Raw genomic sequence first — 12,195 nt, 5'->3', positions numbered from 1 at the left:
TCATTCATACTCACAGCTACTCTCTGGTGGATTTGTTACCATATATCAAGGCTGGGAAAGCTAGGCAAGCCAGCCTCAGGGAGTCAGACAAGACCCTGTGTGTGCTGCATGTGCTTGTGTGTGAATCAGGGCAGCAGCTCTGAACGGACAGCTTACACGTGGATAGGCACTCAGTTGGATTGACTCTGCGTCATCTGGACTGTGTCCATCCCGATCAATCCTCTGTGTTTGTGGTTCCACCCGCTCAGGCTTTCGTCATTGCTGTCACATCCGACTTTATTCCTCGCCTGGTGTACCAGTACTCCTATAGTCACAATGGGACCCTGCATGGCTTCGTCAATCACACCCTCTCCTTTTTCAACGTCAGCCAGCTGAAGGAAGGAACACAACCAGAAAACTCACAGTTTGACCAAGAGGTTCAGTTCTGCAGGTAAAGTCATGAGAAGTCATAGAGGCAAGTAATTTTCTGGATGGTTTTGAAAGATGCCATTCTCGTTGCTCCCTGTCTCCTGTCCCACTCCCAAGATTGAATAGTTTTTAGTCAATCAACACATATGTATTGTTATGAAGCACAAAAAATCATGTAGCACAGTCTTCACTATCAAATAGTTTGTGATGCAATTGAAAAAGAAAGAAACCGACCCATGGGATCAGACAGTGAAATATGGAATATATACAGAGAGACTGGGAACCAGAATGGCAAGGTAGGCTTCCTGGAGGAGCTTCTGGGAGATGTGTAACATTTCTGGGAGTTTCTCACCAAAATAAGTTTATGCTTCAAAAACATGTTCTGCAGGCCTAGAACGGTAACCTAGTGGCTCAAATCCTTGCCTTGCATGTGCTGGCATCCCATATGGCTGCCAGTTCATGTCCCGGCTGCTCTATTTTCCATCCTACTCTCTGCTTGTGGCCTGGAAAAGCAGTCTAGAAGGACTCAAGCTCTTGGGACCCTGCACCATGCAGGAGACCCAGAAAAAGCTCCTGACTTTGGATCAGCTCATCCCTAGCTGTTGCGGCCAAATGTGGACAGAAAATCTTTCTCTCTGTCTCTCCTTCTCTCTGTAAATCTGACTTTCCAATACAAATACATAAATCTTTTAAAATTATTAAAGACATACTCCACAGTCTTTTTAAAAACACCTTATATATGTATCACTTCTTGGAAGAATGTAAGACCAAACATATTTGAATTTACACAGATTGAAGTACATAATGGGAAATTCTGATATCTATAGGAATTTTTAAAGGCTTTTTGAAATTTATTTGAAAAGTAGAGTCACACACACACAGAAGGAGAGAGAGAGAGAGAAAGAGAGAGCAATACAGAGCAAAAAGACATCTTCCATCTGCTGTTTCACTTACCAAGTAGCTGCAACGCTGGATCTTGACTAGGTCGAAGCAAGGTGCCCAAAACATCATGTGGATCTCTGACACAGGTGGTAGGAGTCCAGTGTTTCAACATTTTTTTTACTGCTTTCTCAGGTGTATTATCAGGGAGCTGGATCCAGAACGAAGCAGTGGAACTTGAACTGGTCCTTCAATAAGCAATGCCAGTGTTGCAGGTGGTGGCTTAACATGATGTGCCACAACACCAGACCTAGTGATAGGGATTTAAATATGATGCATTGGGAGGATATTGGCTTTTTGGGGTGTTAATGAACGAGAGGGTGCAGATATTGGCTTTTTGGGGTGTTAAGGAATGAGAGGGTGCAGAGCAGGCTTAGGAAAGCTGACCTGGTCGTTAGATTTAGGCGAACTCAAGAGGGAGGAAATTCACTTTTTAACCCTTTTGTATCCTAGTTAAATGAGAATCCCTACAAAGGGACTTGACCAGAGATTGCCTCTCCTATGGTTAAAACAACAAAATAATTACAACAACAATAAAAACGCAGGAAAACATTGTGAGGTTGACATAAATGTTTGTAGACCTTGCTGCATGATGTCTGAGCGCTCCCAGTGCTTCCAGTGAAGTCCGTTCACAGCCACGATGACCCTGAGCTCATCTCCAGTTGGCATCTGGAAACAGTGCCCAAAGTTGCCATCCTAAGATGACTACTCACGTTCAGATCCAAGTTCTTCCCAATCCAAGCAGCTGAATAAAATGACCAGAATAATTCATGGTTTTAATAACCGTGAAAGGATATTGTGGACCTGGAAGCAATTCCCACCAGTCAAGAAGTAAATAAAAATCAGGGTTCAGACCCAAGGGTGGAGAAATAAATGTATTCATGGGAGTCTTGATTTTTTTTTTTTAGGTTTTATTCAGCTCTGGGGCTGTAAAGAGTCTGACTCATGGACTGAAGGCAGGCAGCAGGCAGAATTGCAACTAGACTCTGCAATACCCAAGTTCATTCTTTTGGCTGGCTGGCATACTGGACTGTCTGTCCCGGGTGCTGGGGGTCTGGCCAGTGGATACATGGGGTCTGTGCCACTCTAAATCTTTTCATGTATCATCTAGGCCTGCTCTTTTAGAATCCATGATTTGGTCAAAGAATTTCCATGGTACAAACAGGCATCCGAAGGTGAAAATTACAAAATTCATGTTTATAACTCAAAGGGGTCGAAGAAATCTCCTTGCAAATGTTCACTTTACATAGAAGGAAAATCAGGCTTAGGCTTAGAAAGCTAAGTAGCTAAGAATCTCTACAACTGCAGAGATTTTTAGGAACATATCCTTTAAAATGAATTTTTTAAAAAAAGCCTATCCATGGACCTTTCCCTTCCAAATACAGTGGGGACCAACTCTAGAGTGATTTGTGAACAGAAGTGAGGCCAACACTGGTTGCTTAAGTTGGTCTGTCACAGACACTACAGGATCCCTGATCTTGGTCCTGACAGGATAATCTCCCAGTAGCACTTGTGAACATACTTCTTTTGTTTTGTTTTAAGCCAGGTTAATCCCTTTGTAGGGATTATCATCTAACTAGGATACAAAAGGGTTAAAAAGCGAACTTCCCCCCTCTTGTTCTGCTTCTCTTAATTTGTCCCTCCTTCCTTGGACAACAGGAAAGGGTTTTCTGTTTCTTAACTCCAATGACTCCTCCATTCACCCCTCTGAAAGTCTCAAAGAAGGACACTGTGTTCTAGGGCACAGGGCTCGACTGAGATGGTGAGTTACGCAAGGGAAGGCTGGAGGGAAAAAGGAAAGCCAGTCAACAAGCACCAGTGGGTCAGATTAAGATGTGTAGAGCTTCAGAAATCATCATGGGAAATCATCAGGGGCTTTCAGAAAACTCTTTGCATAGGGGTGATCATTGACTTCACAGCATGAGGACTGTGGGCTTATACTGAGGGAGAGATGCCTCGCCATTGAGCGCAGGTGTCTAGAGAGCGAGGTCAACAAAGGATTCAGAAAGGTGTATTTCATGGGCTACCTTTCCCAGGTGAGTAGGAAATACTAATGGGAATCACTAGCTCAGGAAAGTGGTACCTCTGCACACTGCATAAACCTGCTCTGGAGACTTAGCACGTAGGGGCACAACCGAGTGTATGTGTGGTGTGTGTGTGGTGTGTATGTGTGTGTGTAAGAGAGAGAGAGAAAGAGAGAGAGAGACAGACAGACAGAGTCAGTATGGAGATATGACTGTGCTGGACCACTACTGTGAGAACCAGGGCAGCTCTACACCCAGTCCCTGGGCCAGCGTGTTCCTGCTTCCATGGTGGGAAATGCAGTGTTCCCTGATATTCTGGCAAATAGTGTTGGGAACTCAATGACCCTTCATATTCTTAGCTTTCAGTGACCTCTGGAGATAAATGTGGTCAAATAAAACTGATTTCTCGGGCTCCAACTCCCGCCTCGCCTGGAATGGAGGTGTCTTAAAAATAGCAGGAGAAGTTAGGACAAGTTTCTGCTGCCTGTTGGAGAGTTTGAGATGCATTCCCAGCATTTTTGCAGTGGCGCTTGCCTCGGCAGGGCTGCTGTACACACAGTCCTGTGACGGCAGTCTGCTGGCACGATTAGTCACCGTTGAACATGGGGTCAAGGGGTCACCATGTCCTGGAGGATGCAGGGTGCCTTGGCCCTTGGCTAGGCAGGAGGGGAGCAGGGCCTGACCAGGGGTCATGGTCAAACCAGTGGCTCTGTTTGAGGGGTGTTGAGCATCCAGAAGCAGTATCCTTGGGAGACTCTGGCAAGGATTTGGTGCAGGGCCTAATTGCTTCCATACTCTGAGGCCCCATGTCAAGTTGGTGCAGAGGTGAACTCCCTCCCAGTCCATGGTCGCCTTGCATATGCTCCGGCTGAAAGCAGAGGTGGAGTCAGCTTTTCCGGGTGTTGCCTTTCCTGACATTTATCGACTTCTAGATGAACATGGTTCTTGTTAGTTTTTAATTGCCTGGACATTTTTGTTTTCCCTTCGCTGAAGGCCAATCTCAGAAGGCAGTCTTAAACATCGCTTGCTCAGATGGCATAATAATCTTAAAAAATTGTAATTATGTTCGACATTAATATGACATTTGTTTCCTTTGGGGCTATTTCAAAATGTTTACATGCCACTGTTTGGGATTGAGGGATGCATGTACTCATGAATTGCAGAGAAATAAAACCTCTGTAAGCTATAAAACCATCCATCTGACAGTGGATGGCCAGCACACACAGGGGTTCTGTGCCATGACGCAGTGTGACCAATGTCAGTTACCCTGCAGGTGAGAATGGAGGAAGGGTGGGGAGGAATCTAAGCCAAGAGCCTCTCCTCCATGTCTGCCTCCAGGTTTTCACATCGGGGAAAAATGGGGCTTTGCAATAAAGAACTTCTGAGGAGTCTTTCTTGTTTTTTTAATAGTTGCTACAGAATGACACTTATAGTATATTGATTTGTCTAGAGCCAGCAGTAACCATTCCAGCACTAAGCCTTGTCCAGTCCTTGCCATCTTACCTGCAGGAACCAGGGCAGTGCCCAATGGTGACCATTCCCCAGGGAGTCTATCTGCATAAACATCACTTGAATGTGTGGCCCCTCACGTTATTGTCTCAAGGGTTGGTTTGACAATAGTTGGAGTGCATGGGATCTTATTTTTTAAGTCACACATACACTGAATTCAGGCAATTTGGCTTTTCACCAGAAAGAGATGGATTCAAAGAAAACAGCCACGAAAAGGGGCTTCTGTTAGAACCTCACAGGGAACATAGTCATGCAATTTTAAAGCTAGCACAAAGAGTTGATTTGTGTGTGCGTTTGTGTGTGTGCCAGTTTGACTTATTGTGAAAATCTATGCCATTTCACACTATCATCATCCTCTCTCCCTGCCAACCTGGAGTAGAAGCACTGGATGTTGCTATCCATCACATTCTTCTTTTGAGACTGTGATCTTATTTATTAGGAAAGCAGTTCATATGCGTGTATAAGAAAAAGAAAACGAACAGAAAAGAGAGTGCTCCTTTCTCATCCTTCACTCAGTTACTTTCTCCGTGGGAAGCAATTGTGTCTGTGTTCTGAAGAAGCTTCCAGAAATTACATTTCACATGTCTTGTCTTGCGGCTGGTTTCCTCTGTGGTTAAGCGTGCACACCATGCATTCTTGCACATCATTGAGGTGTAGAGAGTGCATGTGCATGCCTTCCGTGCCCTCAGCCCCGGACCACACATGCTGCCAGGTCCATGCTGTGGACTGCAAAGTGGACAGTCAGATATGGGAGCCACTCAGTCTTCATTATAGGCATCACTGCTCCACATGCAGAGTTAGTTTGTACACACTCTTGCCTGTTTCATTATTGAACATCTGTGATTATTAGTAGGCTCAGGGGGAGACTGCCATCAAGTCAAGGAGGGTTGGAAGGACAGGAGGGCAGCATCTGGGAATGTCGGTGAAGCTATCCTCCCACAAACCAAATCCTTGCTTCCCCTTGGGAATCACCATCAGTAGTCAGGAGTTGGCCAGATGAAGGGGTTCACCCAGCATTGCAGTTTAGAAAGACCAAAGCCCCTCAAGTCAGGGGAATAGGTGTGGGCTTGGAGGGCATTTGACTTTGACAGGAATGGAACTGAAATTCCCTCTTTCCAGGGGCCTCCTGCTCCTGGCCCGAGGGTTGCCCGTGTCATGCCATTGACCTGGACACCCAAGCAAAGCCCCTTGCAGCGGCTGATTCTTTTGTATCTGCCTCAGCACATGGTGGGAGCATAGGAGAAATGGGGAGTAGCCATCGGGGGGCTCTGTCCTCTCAGGCCCGAGGGGTGTGTTCCCCAGTTGCCTTCAGCACACAGAGAGAAGGGCAGCAGCGTACTGTGCTGAGCCTCTCACAGGGACACTTCATTTTCCTGACGTCTCTGACCTGGAAGGTTTGGGCTCGTCTTGGAGAAGAGTACCTGGAGCATCAGGACGAGAGGATGACTTGGACATGGACAGAGTATGAAGTTGCGGGAGGTGGTGTTCAGTCTTGGCCAACCTCAGGACGTAAAACTTCTGCAGCTCAGAGACAAAACAAACACCACAGACCATTATCACAGTGGCGGAAGCAATAAAGTCCATTAACCACTGTCTTCTGTGAACATTTTCACTCTTCAACCTAATTATCTCTTTGTTTAGTTAATGTCTTCTGGTTGCTTAATGAAAACATTTGATAAGCCTGATCTAGGAAGAATTTTTTTTCCAAAAAGTTATGAAATCCGAACTTACGTTGAAATGTAAACAGCCAGTCATTGACCTATGGCAGAGGTTTGCTGGAATCAGGCTTGGCAAATTCTGAATTGTGCCTCATTAGTAGCTCATGAAATCACTTAAGTGAATTATGATCAGCATTTGAAAGGCTAGATTAGGAGAGGAAAGAATAGAACAGAATGAAAAAAAAATTCAGTGCATGACGCACTGTGGGGATGTGTAATTGTTTTCTTCAGCAGCTACATTTGTGTGTGTGTGTGTGCACCAGCGTGAAACAAAAGTATTCAGAAAGTATCGTGGATAATAAGTATTATCTTTCCGTCTTTTCTAAAACTTGTCAAAGAAGTACTTTCCCCCGTTTGCTCCTGTCAGCCGTCATTTTCGCAAAACTAGTTTTGGAAAGAGAAATGGGAACAGATGCACAATTCATTAACTTGTTCATTGTTCTTGTCTGTGGCGTGGCTTGCTTCCGAGTTCCTGACACATCTGCGTGGAGGTATTTTCAAGTCGAGCTCTCTGGACAGATATGTGTGTTCATCTGTCTCCAGATACTCGCTTAGATGGATGTGCCTGTTAGATTCAAAACATGTTCTGGACACTCGGGGAGAGCAAAGTGGCATTTCCAAAAGCTGGGGGAGTGAGGCGCAGAGGTGGAACCAGAATTAGATTATTTATGGATTCTTTTCAGACTGGAAACAAGTAGGGCGAGCAGTGGCTCTTAGACCAAGGTCAGCGAGCAGCTGTTTCTTTATAGATGGAGCTAGACAGCAAGAGAAGTGTATATTCACGGCTGCAGGACAGACTGGCTGCAGGACAGACTGGCCTGATCATGTGTGTGTGTGTGTGCACGTGCATGCCTGCACTTGGGTAGCACTCCTTCTCTGGAGGAGTAGGCTAATTTGCTGTCTGCCATGGGATTCTTTCCGGGGGCTACAGGAAGGTAAGTGGGTTTGGTCGTTTCCCACCCCTAAGGTGTCCTTATCCATTTGTCTACAGTCTCCCCTTCTCCCATGAGCTAGGACTGTCTGGAGCTGGCCGAGTTTCTGTCTACAGCCATGTTGATGAATCCCGTGGTGCTCCGATGGGTTGCAGTCAGCTTTGCTTTTCATCCAGTGTCAAACCCAGCTTGTGACAGCTGTGATCAGCTGTTGGAAGAGGGCTGGGCTGCGTGGGGGTTGGGGAGTCAGGGATCCTAGTGGGAAAGGGGCAGCTCCTGGCCTCTTGCCAAGCCCTCACTGGAGGCTCAGCATCCACCTCTCTGTTTGTCTCTCTGACCGACTCGCTGTGCCTTTTTCTACCTTTGTATGTGAACTCTCTTTTCCTCTTGGTTTCTGTTTCCCTTCTTCTCTCATGGCTTCTTGGATTTGTGATTTTACGCAGATCTTTCAAAGCAGCTGGTTGTTTCAGCTCAGGGGAGAGGACCAAAGATCTCCTGTTTATAAATCCCTCCCATCCCAACTGCAGCTGTTGGGGAGGTGCTTGCTCTGGGACCACTGAGAGAAGTCTGAATCTAGTCAGATGCATGTTCTTACCTGGGTATCAACTCTCCCTGGCCAGAAAGTTGAACTTCTCTAAACTGCAGGTTCCTCCTGGGCTGTATAGGGGGTCATAGTGCCTGCCCAGCACTGCTGTGGAAAAAGGTAAAAGCCCTTGACGCGGGGATAGGCACAATCTTGAGCATTTGGCATCTGATTGTTGCCTTCCCAGCCTCTCTTTGCCCTGCCTTCCTCAGCAGCCACACACTCATTGCGTGGTGGCCCTGATACCTCTTCCTCCAGCCCTGGGTTTGGATGGCACCAAGCCTTGCAGAACTTGCTGCATTCCACAGAGAAAATAGTTCCATCAAGGGCTGTAGTTCTGACACTAGCTCTTGTCATTTTTTTCAGACTCAGAAAAAAAAATGTGGATACAAAACAAGCTAGTGTCAGCATGAACCATCCCAGGATGGGGGATAAGGAAGGAGTAAGGGATAACTTATGAGACCGGGACTTAGGACACACAGTCTTAATCAAGTATTGATTAAGCCACTTGTGCAGGTTGTACAGATGGTTGTTGGTTAAGCAGAGTCCTAATCAACTATGACAAGTGTCAACCCTCCCATCCTATGAGCATCCAACCTTGAGTTTCTTTTGGTTCAAGATGGCAGCTGTTGTCATAAGCCAAGGCCAGTTCTTCTGGCGCTCATAGCTAGGAAGAAGCCCAGGATTCCGTGCTGGGACCTGCATCTTCACTGAGCTCACAGGCCACAGAGCAGCATACCAGGCATCTCCAGGTCTCCCTAGCCCTCTCAACCCAGATGGACCCACTTGCCCATGTTAGCCTTGACCTCTCTGGGGAAGCAGAATCCTGATGCCAGGGACAGATTTGGGAGATGCTAGAGAAGGAGTCTATGTTGGCATTGGCTTATTTTGGACTTGGGTCCTTTTATTCCACAGACATGAGTTGTCTGGGCTGCGGATTTCCTCTGTCTGTCTCACATTTCCCCAGTCTGAGGCCAAGGGCATGCCTGCTGCTCTGAGCCCTAGGTAACCCAGAGAAGTACCATCTTTTTCTCTGTCTCTCCCCCATCTCAACACCAACATTTCTCTTGGGACAGGTTTAAGGATTACCGAGAGCCACCGTGGGCCCCGAATGCATATGAGTTCTCCAGACAGTACTGGTCTGTTCTCTCTGCCCGTCTGGCTTTTGTCATCATCTTCCAGGTAAATTCACTTAAGAATTGGCTATTAAAATATTAAAGTTCAGGCTGCATGGGTAAAGTCTTGTGACTCTAGAGTTGTCCCTTGGTATCTACGAGACATTGGTTCTAAGACACCCCCCACCAATTCCAAAATCTGTGGTCTCCTAAATCCCCTCTGTAAAATGCTGCAGCCTTTACATGTAGCCTGCACAATCCTCCTGTATACTTTCATCTCTAGATGATCCATAATATTGAATATAATATAGATGCAGTGTCACTGATTGTTAGACTGTGTTTGTTGAAGAATAATGACGACAATGAAAAGATTGCATGTTCAGTACAGTGAAATTTCAGATATTTTACAGCATGGCTAGTTGGATCCATGACTGTGGGAAGGACAGCTGGCTCTCCCTTAGGTGACTGCAGAGTCAATGTTCTCGTCGCTGGGCAGGGAAGGGGGACTTACAATGAGAACTTCCTTTCATGGGTGGACTTTGCAGAAGGAGAATGAAAACCAAGAATAAGATTACAGGATAGATGTGGAGTAAGTTGCAGGGTGAGGCCGGATTCCCCTTCAATCTCAGACAAAGAAAGGAAAGTGGGAAGAGCAGGTGAAACTGGAGTCTCCCGCTTCATTCACACAGCCAGCCCATCTCAACCTCTGCAGCCCCCACGGGTTCAAGTTCTGAACCTTTTCTTCTTGTGGGTCCTGGCTCCTTCCTTTGTGACTGCGGTCTTGGCCCCTGAGACATCTGGTGGGAAGCGTCCCTGGAGCCATCTCGCTATCCCCCAGATGAATAGCAAACTTGAGCCCTAGAGATTCCTATCTCAGAACAATAGCTACATCTCCAGTTGCATCGAGGAGATTCTCTGAACTCCTGGGCCCTCAGTTCCCACTCGGGGTCCTGCCAGTCTTCAAGCAAGGTCTGTGTACAAGCCAGGATCCTTTTCTCTCTGGCTCCCTCCTGCTTTTGTATTCTCTGCTGGCAGTTCTCTGGAGACCTCTTAAGTATCCTGCCCCCTGGTCCCTCAGCCCAGGAAGTAGAGAAGCCCTTCAGCTAGAATTTCTCCCAGAATCACTTATTCCTCCTCTGTGGAGATGGGCTGATACATTTGAAAGATCACTTAGATGTCCCCCTGCAAGAGCCCCACGGTCTTCCCCACGTGTACCATATCATCTGCGCCATGAGAGCTGCTTGAGAGGAAGAGAATAATGCCTGAGAAAGCACTTCCCAGGCACCAAGTCGCCCAGGAGCCTCGGGAAGCAGCAGTTGGTTCCCCAAGTCTTCTCTGGCCCAGGATCTCAGCGGGAAGAAGACAGATGAGCAGCCCGAGAGAGAATGTCACCATTGCATACAGCAGGGGTGAACTGCTGGGCCATACCAGGCACTCAGAGAATGCTCCCAGGAGAAGGAAGGTGTATACAAGAGAAGGAATGAAACCGAGTGGCCAGGGGAAGGAAGCCTGTTGCCACCAGGCACATAGTTTGGGATCGGAGAGAGCACACCCAGGCATCAGCAGGGTGTCTGTGAAGGCGAATGTGAGTAGCAAGTAGAGTTGGCAGACACCAGGGCAATGACCAGACTCCCCTCTGTGGTACAGATGTCCAAGAGGGAAGAGAGGAACAGCTGGCATAGTAAGAATCACCAGGAGGCCCTGGAAGCTTCAAACCCCAGCAAGCGAGAGTGAGACCTGTGAAGACAGCCTGAGCATGGAGATGGGGTGTGGGCTCTCTAGTTCCTTGGAAGGACAGGAGCTCAGCCATGTAGTATCTCCCTCATCCCTACCACAGTTCTTGGGGAAGGTTCCATTAATCCTCCACTTTGCAAACCAGGATGCCGAGGTACAGTGGGGCACAGTGGCGCACAGTGATTGAGATCCCCAACTAACATGGAGACGTCCTGCCCCAAGGCACCACACCCATGGCAAGCTGTGGAGACAGTCACTGTGGCCAGGCAAGGGTTGATGGCATGACACTGTCCTCCTGTGTCCCTAAACACTACATCGTGAACCAGGGCTGTCTGCTCAACTGTTCTTCTGCCCTGGCTTTTGGCAGAACCTTGTGATGTTCCTGAGTGTCCTTGTTGACTGGATGATACCAGACATCCCCACTGACATCAGTGACCAGATCAAGAAGGAGAAGAGCTTACTGGTGGAGTTCTTCCTGAAAGAGGAGCATGGCAAGCTCAAGGTGACTGATGATCCAGCCCAGTGGAGCCCTGGAGGTGTGAACCAGAGCAGAAGGAGCCAAGCAGCCAGCTCAGCACCCTCGGGCCGAAGCCATCTGAGCAGCAGAGCCTCATCTGGTTCCCAACACACCAACGTGTGAGCAGCCCGGCCCCCTGCACAAGAGGATGCTGCAGTGGCTAGAGGCACATATGTGCCATGTCTGCACACCCATGCCAGTGTGCTGTCTGGACTGGGTTTGAGGGTGTCTTGGAATGCATGTGAATCAGAAAGGGAGAGAGATGAAGAGAGTGCAAGAAAGAAAATTGATGCTGCTTAGAAATTTTGAGTTTCAGTTTGTTGTAGGTCCTGTTTGGAGAGGTTAGGGCCACTGGAGTCTCCACCCAGGCATTCCCAGGCACCAGGCGCTTTCCCATGTTCCCTGAGTTGACCTCTTCCATGTCAACATCACGTCACTGAAGATGGCTGCAGACTACAAGGGAAGGGCAGTAAGGGCCCCTTTCTCGCCCCCATCAGTAAGTGATCACCCCTTGCCCATTGTCAATCATGAAAAAATTTCTCTGATTCACTGGCACTTGGGGCTGTCACAGCAGATCAATTGATAGAGCTGACCTGTAGCCCCTGGACCCAATAGTGAAGAGAGCAAAGTTCCAGCCTGGTTTTGGCCCCATGGATTCATGTCACAAGGATGCTCGGAGCTAAATGCAGTTAACCATCATTTTATGCAGGTCAGAT

At 47.5% G+C, this 12,195-nt stretch overlaps 1 protein-coding gene across 2 annotated transcripts in view; it reads left to right on the top strand.

Annotated features, from left to right (window-relative positions):
• ANO2 (anoctamin 2) overlaps positions 1–11,602 on the top strand; it is a 246,767-nt gene extending 235,165 nt beyond the window's left edge. For both annotated transcript variants that reach the window (XM_040979008.1, XM_040979007.1), the window contains 3 exons: positions 249–430; positions 9,190–9,295; positions 11,330–11,602. In XM_040979008.1, the coding sequence (XP_040834942.1) occupies positions 249–430; positions 9,190–9,295; positions 11,330–11,602 (561 nt within the window). The remainder of the gene's footprint in view (positions 1–248; positions 431–9,189; positions 9,296–11,329) is intronic.
• Positions 11,603–12,195: the final 593 nt, after the last annotated feature.

The sequence above is a fragment of the Ochotona curzoniae genome, unplaced genomic scaffold, assembly GCF_017591425.1.
Source record: "Ochotona curzoniae isolate NIBS_2020 unplaced genomic scaffold, NIBS_Ocur_1.0 contig_2927, whole genome shotgun sequence".
Classification (NCBI taxonomy): Eukaryota; Metazoa; Chordata; class Mammalia; order Lagomorpha; family Ochotonidae; genus Ochotona; species Ochotona curzoniae.
Note: the sequence above shows the minus strand (reverse complement) of the source record. Positions and strands in the feature narration are given on the sequence as shown.